Here is a 13,266-nt window from a genome sequence, read left to right on the forward strand (position 1 = left end):
TTACTGAAAATTTATTTATTGTCATATGAACACAGTCCACCTGGTTAATTTTTCTCAGGTTGAAAAATCTGTATAATAGGCATCTGTATTATTTTATAGTAAACCATTTACCTCAGAATCCCCAGCTGACAGTTTGGGCTCTTCAGTCCATCAGAAAGAAGCTTCACTCCAGAATCCTGCAGATCATTGTTACTCAGGTCCAGCTCTCTCAGCATGTAGTTTGGTAATTGTAGAGCTGATGACAAACTCTCACAAGACTGAGCAGTGAGAGCACAGCCCTGTAGCCTGTGTAAAGAACAAAACAAACAGTAATATATAAAGTTACGTCACAAGCTTTACAAATAGATAAAAACACCAAATATTTTGAATATTTATTTGATTAGAAAACATTTACCTCAGAATCTCCAGCTGACAGTTTTTGCTCTTCAGTCCAACAGAAAGAAGCTTCACTCCAGAATCCTTCAGATTATTGTTACTGAGGTCCAGCTCTCTTAGAATGGAGTTTGATGACTGTAAAGCTGAAGACAAACTCTCACAAGACTGAGCAGTGAGATTACAGCATTGTAGCCTATGTAGAGAACAAAAATAATAATTAAAAACAAATAATTTGTTTATTTGGTATGGTTTATATTCTGTAGCACAGATAACTTGCAAAAACCATTGACTAGTAATGCAGTTAATGCAAAGCTATAACCATATATTAAATATGATATATTCAGTGATTACTGAATAGAAAAGAGAGTATGTATAAGGCTATAAAATAAAATGCTTCTTTTAGTTATTTTCATTTTGTTTTAATAATTAAACTCGTCATAAAACATCAAACCTAGACCTTTAATAGCCGGGTGTGCCTTAGTATGGCCACAATAAAAAGCCACTCTAAAATGTGCAGTTTTAATGTATTTGGGGGTCTGAAAACCAGTCAGTATTTGGTGTGATCACCATTTGCCTCAAGCATTGCAACACATCTCAATCACATAGAGTTGATCAGGTTGTTGATTGTAGCCTGTGGGATGTTGGTCCACACCTCTTCAATGGCTGTGTAGAGTTGCTGGATATTGTCAGGAACTGGAACACGCTGTTGTATGCGTCGATCCAGAGCATCCCAAACATGCTCAATGGGTGACATGTCCGGTGAGTATGCTGGCCATGCAAAAACTGGGATGTTTTCAGCTTCCAGGAATTTTTTACAGATCATGCAACATGGGGCAGTGCATTATCATGCTGAAACATGAGGTAATGGCCATGGATGAATGGCACTACAATGGGCCTCGATATCTTGTTACATTATCTCTGTGCATCATCAATAAAATGCACCTGCATTCGTTGTCCATAACATACACCTGCCCATACCATAACCCCACTGCCATCATGGGCCACTCAATCCACAAAGTTGACATCAGCAAAACCGCTCACCCACAGAACGCCATACATGCTGTCTGCCATCTGCCCTGTACAGTGAAAACCAGGATACATCCATGAAGAGAACACCTTTCCAAAGTGCCAGACGCCATCAAATGTGAGCATTTGACCACTCAAGTCAGTTACGACGATGAACTGCAGTCAGGGCGAGACCCCGATGAGGATGATAAGCATGCAGAGACAGTTTCTTACTGTGCTGAAAATTCTTTGGTTATGCAAACCGATTGTTGCAGCAGCTCTCCGGGTGGCTGGTCTTTGACGATCTTGGATGTGCAGAAGCAGTATGTGTAGGTCCTGGGCTGGTGTGGTTACATGTGGTCTGTGGCTGTGAGGCCAGTTGGATGTACTGCCAAATTCTCTGAAATGTCTTTGGAGACAGCTTATGGTAGAGAAATGAAACTTGAATTCACTCGCCAGACTAAGATCCAGAAACTGAGTTTGACACCCTTGGTCCCATTTTTGCCTCCCTCACTGTAAAAATGTAACTAAGATATTTTTACTTTAAATTTTAAATGAGCTACTTTTTACTTTCACTTGAGTAGACTTTTACACTGGCACTTTTGTTTGTACTTGAAAATTGCATTCATGTAATGGTAATTTTAACTGAGCAGAATTTTTTTTATACTGTTTCCACCTCTGCCAAAGCAAAAAGAAATCTACTGCGATGCTGTGTACTCTGCACGGGGCTTAACATGATGAAGGATAAATGATTTGCAGATTTGTTTTGATGCATCAAGAGGGAAACCTTCCCAACACACAGGAAGAAACGGGCTCTACTCGAAGGTTGTTAAGTGTCGCCCAGTCCACAGCTCGACAGATGTCTGCCAGAGAGGCGCCATGTGCCAGTGCATAGGAGGGGACCACACTCCGTGTGGAGGGTTTTAGGGGTGTCCTAGGAGGATTTAACCTTCTGGCGCCCCTTAGGAACCTAACGATCAAGTCATGCCTCCCCAGGGACCAGCTGTCCACTGCATCGTGAAGTGCTGCAATGGCAGCCACATACACTTTCAAGGAGGATGGTGAAAGCCTACGCTCCAACCTTTCTTGCAGGAAAGAAAGCACAACTCTGACCAAGCATCTCCAGGGGTCTTCTCGGTGGGAAAAACACCAATTCGTGAACAGACTCCACTTCAAAGCATAGGCCTGCCTCGTGGAGGGGGATCTAGCCTGAGTGTTAGTGTCTACCACCGCCGGTGGCAGATCAATTAGGCCTGCCGCGTCCAGATCTTTGGAACTTGCACGTGTGGCTCCCTCCTCAGGGGGATGCACCAGGGAGGGGTGCTCCCTCGTCCTCCCTGACCTTGCACAGTGTCTGTCCGAGCAGAGTCACTGGGGGAAACACATTGAGTAGAACCTGAGTCCTCCCACTGCCAGCTGTACTATTCTCTGTCCCAGGCCCCCCTTGGGCACGGACACACTGGCACAGGGAATAGTACAGCTGGCAGTGGGAGGACTTATGGGAAGCCAACAAGTCTACCTGGAATTCCCCGAACCGACTCCAGATCAGCTGGACCATCTAGGTATGGAGTCGCCATTCCCCGGGGAAAGTGAGCTGTCATAAGAGCAAGTCGGCTGCGGATGCCATATGCCCCAGGAGCCTCTGAAAGTGTTTCAGTGGTACCACTGTCCTGCCTCTGAAGGAACTCAGGCAGTTCAGCACTGACTGGGCATGCTCGCTGGTGAGACATGCCATCATACTCACAGAGTCTAACTCCATACCGAGATAAGAGATTCTCTGTGCAACTTACCTGTAATCGCATAACTCAGGACCAGGCCATGATGAGCCAGTCGTCGAGATAGTTGAGGATCCTGATGCCCACTTCCCAGGTAGGGGCAAGGGCGACCTTCCTGAAGACACGGGGGAAAGGGAGAGCCAGAGGGGGAGGACTTTGTCAGAACACTCAGCACAGGGTGGAGCCAATGTGGACGACGCAGGAAAGAGCCCACGGCAATGAGCAGGCTGAGGCACGGCCTACGATGGAACGGTGGCAGCCAGAGGATCACATTGGGGCAAGATGCGCTGTATGGCCGCAGTCTGCTGTTGTACTGTCAGGAGCTGCTAGGCACAGCCCTCGACAGCTTTGCCACACAGGCCAGTCTGGGAGATGGAAGAGTCGAGAAAGTGCACTTTGTCAACGTCTCTCATCCCAACCAGGCTGAACCAGAGATGGCACTACTGGACCACCAGAGTGGACATCGCCTTCTCGAGGGACTGCGTTGTGACTTCTGTCACCCGGAAGGGTGAAGTCAGTCACCATGCCCAGCTCCTGCATCAACCTCGGGTTGGTTCTACCCTCATGCATTTGTTAAAGCCTTGGCTTGGTGAATTTGCCATGGCATGCAAGGCAGCTTGGCCTGCAGCAGTGTAAGTCTTGGTAGCGAGAGCGGCCAACAGCTTACAGGCCTTGGATGGGAGGCTCGGACTACTCCTCCCAATGGCAGCGTTATGCGGACACAATAGCCCATCCCCCGATGCTGCAATCGACATCTGATCCCCGGCAGCAAACTGAATGACCCGCTGGGACTGCTGTAAGACAGCCCAGCAGAATCACCCAGCAGCTGCACAGGACAAGCTCTGCAATAGGGCTGAGAGGTCCATAGGCCTTGGTCCAGTGAAGAAGCTCTCAACGTCACCTTCAAATCTCCCAGAGCACTAGCCGGCGGTCCTCTGCTCATGGCAGAGAAACCGGAATGGGTAGTGACAGAGGGGTCTGCTCATTTCACTTTAAGAAATCAGAGACGCGATCGCAGAATTGCCATGGTCACACATGCATGAACCATCCACGAACGCATCTTCAGCATGATGAATGTCCAGACGCGGAAGACAACGCTCGTGGCCATTGTCAGAGGACAGGAAACGACCGCATCCAGAAAGACACGGACGAAACGGCATCTTTAAAAAGACGCGAATCGTTCGTGATTTGCTCTTTTAGGAAATCTGCTATTTAAGTTGAAGCACCCAGGGGAATTGCTGAAGAGGACACAACTGTTCATTAAATTTTTATGGCCCTTATATTTCCTATTTGAGCCAATGCATATTATGAATTCAGTTATTTCAGTAAGACACCGCCCTCACTGTAAAGCAAAACATGATTGGTTATAGCAAGAGTGTGAATCCACAAATGCACAGTGAGCGATCCCCAAATGCGTGCAGCTATCTACAAATGTACAAGACATAATTCACAAATGAATGGCAGACAAAGTTGTGTTTGTGACATAAAAAATTATTTGTGAATATTTTTATTTGCAAATCTAATTTTATCTAATTGTGAACCTTTTTTATGGATCTCATTCTATTTATTTGTTAGTATGTTTAATTTTTTGTAAATTTCTTTAAATTTATTTGTGGGTTTATTGGAAATAATACAACAATTCTACCTCCATAGCTCCACTTGTGTAGATCTGCTATGCATTATTTTCATATGCTATTTATGCTGCAGCAGTATTAAATACTCAAAGCACCATATTAGCATATGTATTGCAGTAACAAGTTGCTTGCAGCAATAGTTTATAAATACAGCAACAACTAACAGTAGCGGAAATTCAGCAGTAGCAGTGTAGCAGATCTATTGTGCCAAGACCAAATACATTAACATTGTCATATCCATTACCATGCTAAAATCTCCCGAGTGTTGTCATAATAAAATTACATTTACTCATTTTTTTAAACAGTTTTGGCCAACAAGTCATTGTGTAAAGTTAAAGCACAATTAATAATGCTAGACACTGCAGGTGAATAGGGTAAAAATATTAACTAATAGTTATCACCTTACCCAGTTATTTTATTAACTTGACAATTGCAAACATTTTTGTATTACAATTTTCCTAAAATGTCATGTTTAAATATGCAAATGAGGATTTTTTTTAATGACTATCGTGGATATACACACTAATTTGCATACATTTCTCATACAAAAATCTGAACTGGATGAAGTCAGTTTCAAAAAAATATTTTTACATATTAGAGTCAAATGTTTATACATATGGAAGCATATGGGTAGCAATATTCAATTTGGAATGTAATATGCAAAATGACAATGCAATATGTAAAATGGCAATGCATTTCTGTATTTACATTTACATTTTCCAATACATTTGTGCAACATTTGGTGCAAAATGAAAATTTAAATTAAATTACATAATTTTCATTTGCCATTTCATCAAAACGTACACGGACCAACTGTCTTGTCCATGTTCTCTCACTTGAATCCTCTTGAGTCTCTTGACCTTCTGCAAGCCCCGCCTTGTTCACACAATGATTGATTGATCGGCTCGGAATGCATTTTCAATGTGCACATTGAATTTTGCTACATTCATTGCGGGACACTGAATGAAAATGCAATTGTAAGTGTCTTGCCTGTGAGTGTAAATGCAGTTAAGAAAAATAACTTTTGAATTATAATTTTGCCACAGTTTTTGCTTGAACGTTACACATATCTAATCATTTCTGTAATACATTTTAATTCTAATTTTGCAACTTACAAAGCATTAAAATTAGTATTCATTTTACATATTAAAACTAGTGTATGAAATGGCAAATGAAAATTATGTAATTTAATTTTAATTTTGGACGAAACGTTGCACAAATGTATTGGAAAATATAAATGTAAATACAGAAATGCATTGTCATTTTGCATATTACATTCCAAATTGAATATTGCTACCCATATGCGTCCATATATACAGAAGGAATTTTTGGTGTCTCTTTTTGTCACTCTATAATTCCGAAAAATCCTTGAACAGCCAGAAAACTATATTTACACAATTTTGGGGGTATTGAAATGTATGTAAAATGTATAATAAGTAAAAATGTTAGGTTTGGTGTAAGTGCTACTGAACTGGGATTTATGGCTTACAAGAAAAAAACTAAATTGAAATCTATTAACAAATAGATAAAGTGCTATCAAATAAACACTTAAGAGTGTCTTTTGGATGTTTTCTTTCCACTAATCTTTATGAAAATGTTATGAATACCCATGTAGCCCAAAATTGACAGGTGCAACTAAAAAAAGTGTTTTTGCCTTCAGTGTCTCCCCTTAAAACAACTAACAGTGTATATAAATGAATATAAAGAAAACACGTACAGTGCTCTTCTGGTGTTTTTGATGACTGGCAGCAGTCTCATCAGTGCTTCATCAGATCTTCTGTATTTCTTCAGTTCAAACTTCTCTTGAGTCTCTTCTGACATGAGGAGCACAAACACCAGACCCGACCACTGAGCAGAGAAGAGATTCTGCTCTGAAAGTTTTCCAGAGCCCAGATTCTTCTGGATTTCCTCCACAAAGTCATCTTTCAGTTCATTCAGACAGTAGAAGAGATTGATGGTCCTCTCTGTTGATTCCTCCATCTCTATTTTCGCTTTGATATAGTCAGCAGTGTCTTTGGTGTCCTCTGTTTTGAGCTCCAGTCCTGGCAGTAGTTCCTTCAGGTCTGTCTGATTGGACTCCAATGAGAGACCCAGGAGGAATCGGAGGAAGAGGTCCAGGTGTCCATTCTCACTTTGTAAAGCCTCGTTGACTGCAGCTTTATGAAGTTCAAACAGTGGCTTTGTGGACAGGATATTTGTCGTTTTTTTCCAGGATTTTAGAAATGGGTTTGCTTTCTTGTTTTTGTTATTAAAAAACACATATAGAGCAGCAATAAATTCCTGGATGCTGAGCTGAATGAAGCTGTAAATGTTTCTCGCTGATATAGATTTTTCCTCCTGAAACATCCGTGTGCATAACCCAGAGTATATAGAACCTTCAATGACATCTAGTCCACACTCCTCAAGATCATCTTTGTAGAAAATCAGATTACCTTTCTGTAGTTGTTTAAAGGCCAGTTTCCCAAGCTTCAGAATAATCTCATCAAAAGACATGACTTCAGCCTTAGTTTTAGGATCCTTGCAATATTTTATTTTCATCTGCTGCTTCTGAGAAAGTAAAAAGTTTGTGTACATCCCTGTGAGGGTTGTAGGTGTTTTGGCATTGCTCTCTTGAACCAGCTGAGGCTGAAGAACAGTGAGAGAGATCCAGCAGAAGACCGGGATGTGACACATGATGTACAGACTTCTGAATTTTCTGATGTGACGGATGATGTTTTCAGCAACCTCAGGACTGCTGTTTCTGATGAAGTACTTCTCTTTCTGCTCATCCCTGAATCCTCGTACCTCTGTCATCTGATCAATGTATTGTCGGGGTATCAGACTTGCTGCTGCTGGTCTGGATGTGATCCAGATGAGAGCAGAGGGAACCAGATGTCTCTTGATTAGGCTTGTAACTATCTTACTCACTGTTGTTTTCTTATTAACATCTGTAAAGCTGTCACCCTCTTCGAAGCTCAAAGGGAAGCGACATTCATCCAGCCCATCAAAGATGAACATGACCTTATTGCCATCTTCAGGAAGAGATGTCAGCTCTGTAAGGCCACTAAAGCAGTATGTGTTAAGCAATCCCATGAGACTGTACTCCTTTTTCATCAAATTCAGCACAAGGAATGGGAGTGGAAAAATGAAGACTATATCTTGATTTTCTTTTCCTTTAGCCCAGTCAAGGATGAATTTATTGACAGAGACAGTTTTTCCCACTCCTGCAATCCCCACTGTCAGCACTTTTCTGTTTTGTCGACCCATATGGTCTTTGAACATGTCATTACACTGGATCGGCGTGTCCTTGGCAGTCAGTCTGTTGTGATTTGATTTGATCTGTCTCACCTCGTGTTCATTCGTTCTTCCTCCAGTCTGATTCTCCACCACATATAAATCAGTGTAAATATCGTCCAGGTATTTATTTTCACCCGTCTGTGAATTACCAACCAATATCCGCTCACAGTGCTGTTTTAGCTTGTCCTTCAAGATCTTTGTAGCTTTACTGTCCTCAGCAGAGCCTTTGAGAAAATGAAAAAAAAGTCAGCTAAGAGTAAGTGATTGGTTTTTAATAAAATAATGAATATCTTTATGTAGACTCAGACATGGTCTGTGATTCTCATTACAAAACTTGAAAACTGTGTGTGAATCTATATTCTAATTAATGTTCCTGAAGGGCCAATGAGTGAGACTTATGCCTAATTCTCACTACAAGATTTTAAGCCTGATGCAAGTTAACGATTTCGCCGACAGGTCCAGCTGTGATCGGAGGAAAATCAGAAGCATGTGTGTGTACCTGTTTCCAAACCTGTTTTCCAACAAAGAGATTTAATTACACCTTTACTACAAATTCACTTCATAACCTCAGTCGAGTGTTTGAAATAACATATATTTGTGATCTGACATGCTTATCACAGAATTAGGTAGAAATCACACTATCATAGTTTTATATACAGTGATAGAAGGCTACGTCGATTAACACTACATTATAAATATACTTAATTCTTATAAAATACCTGAGATGGCTTGAAGAACACAGACAAATGACATATTGTCACAATCTTCTGTTTATTGTTTTTATGTTTCAGTGGTTAAAACAACTCTATCTGCATCACGTGTTCTAGAATATATGTGACTATTAAAGTGTGAGAGTATACATAAAAAATTCCTTTGTCTAGATATTTAAAAATGTCCCTATAGTTAGTGTGTGTTAATTTCAACATCTACTAATATTATTTTTTTAAATGTATAGTGCTGTACATCAAAAATGAAAGTTTGTCTTTGCATAAAGTGTGTAATGTATATATTTATTATGCATATATATAAATACATATGCATGTTTAAGAAAATTGTTGTTTATATATTAAATATATTTATATATAATATAAATTATATATATATATATATATATATATATATATATATATATATATAATGTATGTATGTGTGTGTGTGTGTGTGTGTGTAAATACATGTTAATAGTAATAAATAAATACATATACATTTTTTAATTATATACTGTATGTGTGTGCATTTGTATATACATAAGTATACACAGTACACAAACATTATGTCAACAAACTTTTTTTTGGATGCAATTAATCAATTTGACAGCAGTAAATTTGAAGTTGCAATTTGAACATTAGTTAATGAACCATGAACTAACTTTAATGATCAATATATAGTAGGTGGGCAACAAGAATGGGTAATACCGCCGCGTGTACCACAAGTAACTGCAAGTCAACTGGCATATACAGTAGGTAGACAACCAAAATTGGTAATACCGCCGCCGCAGGGCCGCAGCGTTAACTGCAAGTCAGTCGCGAGTTAAAATAATTTGTTAAACTACTGCCAGGTGGCGCAAGAGGACAGATTGCAAACTGAATGTAATTGTAAAATGTTGGTTTGTAAACGAAGATGAAACGTAGAAGTAGAACAACAAAAACATTATAATATAACTCAGTAACATCCTAAAAAACCATTAGAAAATGTTGCTATTGTATAATATATATATATATATATATATATATATATATATATATATACGCGCACACACACACACACACACAGATTAAAAGCTAAATGTTTTCATTTCAGTTCATTCTTGATTTAAAAAATCTTCAGGTTCCATATGCAGAGCAAAATGAGAGTGCTGTACATTCACTCTCCTCACCTACAATTCCTGCCAGCCCGAGAGTCGAACTTACAATCCTTGGATTGGAAGTCCAACACTCTAACTGTTAGGCCACGACTTCCCCCATTACTACAAAGCCTATTTTACCTAATGAATAAGAATTAAGCTTCAAGTGGGCAACATCACAAAAAACCTTATGTTTCACTTTAAATTATTATTAATTATTTTTTTTTATAGGTAAGCCTATATTATTATATACTGCAATTATATTTATCAATTAGAATTTTATATTTTTATCTGTTTTGATAAATTTGTTACATTTAAAGAATTTGTTGTAAAGTGAAAGGAACATAAAATATCCTGTCGGTACATTATAACATTATTAAGCCAGCTGTTATTATTCTGAATGTAATAAAATGCAACCTATAGTATACTTGACATATATATTTTTCTTCTCACAAACTTAATTTATTTTTTAGCATGTTTTATTTTTTTTTAAACATGCAGCAAACGAAAATGGCGATTAATCTGTTAAAATGTGATACTGTGGGTTAACAAATTTACATTATATACTTAGGAACAGAGTCTGGGCCAAATCTAGGCTATGTTGTTAACTATTTACAAGCTTCGTGTATGGTTTATATAGGAACTGTTCATAAAAAAAAAAAAATCTAATTATATTGTTAGTTTTATGCTAACATGCAATCAATGTCTTCGGAGACTTGTTTGAATTGTTTAAATTTGCTTAAATTATTTCTATGAATTAATAATACCTTGTCATGTTTATTCTTGTAGAAAATAAGTGTTTATTCTTAAAGAAAATAAGAGAAAGAATAAGGGACGATCCAAATATTAGTAATGTACAATAATATTGGCCTATATCTGCATTCAGTCTAAAAGTTATCGTATTTGTCCTGCTTCACCCATTTGTATAGGCTACAATTATTCTAAAAAAAATACAAATAAATAACGTCATTAAAAAAATGGCATGGGATTTTAAAGCATAACAAATGAAGGTCTATGAAATGTAAGTCAATAAAGCATTTTTCTAAACAATGGCACTTATAGTTTTGAACTAAACTATTATTTCAACCATATTGCGTGTGAATAAAATGCATACTTTTCAATGAAAGAACAATTAGAGAGTGTAGGTAACTTCCGGTGTTTGGATTTGTACTTCAATATGAGGTCAAAGTTTAAGCCTACAGCAGGTTTTTTTTAACTCTCTATTTAACAGCATTAACTTAAAATGAAATACGTCTTCCTTCAGATAGAATGAATGTTTTCCTGCCTTGCTAAATGTTGGGCTCATGACCAATAAGTTGTATTCGCCTCAATCTGATTTTGTAAAATCAAACTGCAGATGGTGAAGCTGGGTCAGTTAGTGCAAGTCACACACACTGTGCAGTGGGAGCAGCTGACGGAGGATTCCTCTTGGTCTTAAAGCCTTCCTCAAACTCAAACAAAAAAAAAATATGCTGTGCAGACAGCATATTTCAACCCAGTAGCATGACAAAACACTGTTCCTTGCGCAAAAAAACAGACCAAATTCAGTTCAGCTGGAGGGGGTTGTTTTTTGGGGGGCGGTAGTTCTGTATAGCTTGTGGGGATTGAAAAATAAAGGTGTGAATCTCTTGCTCACTCATATTGACAGTGACTAATGAGGGTTTCAATCTTGTAGAGTAGGTTTAGGTATGACAAATGCCTTGTCATTTTGGTTTTAGGTCAACTTTGAAGAAAGGTTTTGATCCACTTCCACCTTATTTTTCATGTAAGCGCAGGCCAGAGGTGTCAAGAAATGAAGTAGAAATACTTGTTACCTTACTTAAGTAGAAATTTTGGGTATCTATACTTTACTGGAGTAATTATTTTTCAGCCGACTTTTTACTTCTACTCCTTACATTTTCACGCAATTATCTGTACTTTCTACTCCTTACATTTTAAAAATAGATTTGTTACTGCTATTTCATTTTCGGCTTGTTTTCATTCTGGCTTGTCATCATCAAAAAAAAAAAAAAAAAACTATCCAAATAAATCGCGGCATCCGGATGGAGTGAATTTGATTGTGGTTGGATGAGTTGATTGTGGTTGGATGAGAAGTATAAACATACACCCTATTGGTCACATCACATCACACTCTATGCAAGGACATAGCCAGTGTTGGGTTTGTTTGTCAAAAAATATATTTCTTAAAAGTTATTATTTCTCAACCACTGGAAAATTTATCAAATGGGTGCTTTCTCTTCTTCTTCCACAAATACTGTAGGTAGTTTGGTAGCGAGATGTTTGAATAAATTAGAGTTTGTGATTGACAACACGACTGACGATGTTGCGATAAGTAGGCTATACCAACTTTGCAACTCATTACCCCCCGAACACTGGACATAGCAAACGTATGTATCTTTCACCTCTTAGCCTGAACCCCAATGTTTACTGTGTCCTCAACACCCCTCAACCCGCAATGTCAATGTTTACGAATAGAGATTTAGAATGGTGTAGTAATTTCGTATACATTGTGTAGTTGTGTGGAATTATTCATTGTGACCATTAAATATATTATTTTTACACAAATATTTTAAAGATCTTGTAATATGCATTTCTCCTTAAACTGCACCTTAACATTTTTAATTGTGTGTGTGTGTATATATATTAAAAAATTTACATCAGTTAAAATAATACAGTTATAAATAACAGGTAAATAATTGTCAATTTATCACTTTTTCAAAGCTCATGAAAGAAATGGAAAACATTCTGAAAAGGGGTGTCAAAAGATTAATTTTATCCAAAATAAAAGGATCTACAAAGTACACGCATATATTTTAGTTATAACTTTTATTTGAGATGCAATTAATCAGCCCTAATTCTGCACTGTATGGTAATCAGTTTACAGATAAATAAAAAACAAATATTTCAGTACTATAAAACCATCAACAAATGTTTTCACAGATGAAAAGATACATTAGTTATTTACCATTTACCTAAATCCAATCAAATAACAGTACTGGGATTCACTTCTGCTTTTAAAACCATGAATTTACTTTCTGTTTCATGTACCAGCACTCGACTGTCTTTCCCGCAGGACAGGTAACGTTACTGACCCGTCTTCTCCAAGCGACAAAACTAAATAATTGAAATTGTCCTGATAAGTTATGGCAGGCCACTTATTCATTTCAACCTCCCACTGTGTCATACACCGTGGATGTGTTAAATATTTACTATCACAACGTTTAATAGTGTTCTGTGTGTGCTCCCGCCACAATAACTCCTTACCTAACAGCTAGTGAAATGGAAGTTTAAGACATTTTAAGGAAATACGTCATCGTCCGAGTTGCAAAATCAGGTGGATGGTGCAGTAAACTTTATT

At 38.2% G+C, this 13,266-nt stretch overlaps 1 protein-coding gene across 1 annotated transcript in view; it reads right to left on the reverse strand.

Moving 5' to 3' along the window:
• The window catches only part of LOC132099275 (NACHT, LRR and PYD domains-containing protein 12-like), a 225,241-nt gene that overhangs the window by 31,321 nt on the left and 180,654 nt on the right, over positions 1–13,266 (reverse strand). Inside the window, exons 5-6 of the mRNA XM_059505711.1 lie at positions 395–568; positions 112–285 (exon numbers count right to left, since the gene is read on the reverse strand). Of these exons, the coding sequence (XP_059361694.1) occupies positions 112–285; positions 395–568 (348 nt within the window). The remainder of the gene's footprint in view (positions 1–111; positions 286–394; positions 569–13,266) is intronic.

This window comes from Carassius carassius, chromosome 22 (assembly GCF_963082965.1).
Source record: "Carassius carassius chromosome 22, fCarCar2.1, whole genome shotgun sequence".
NCBI classification, from domain to species: domain Eukaryota; kingdom Metazoa; phylum Chordata; class Actinopteri; order Cypriniformes; family Cyprinidae; genus Carassius; species Carassius carassius.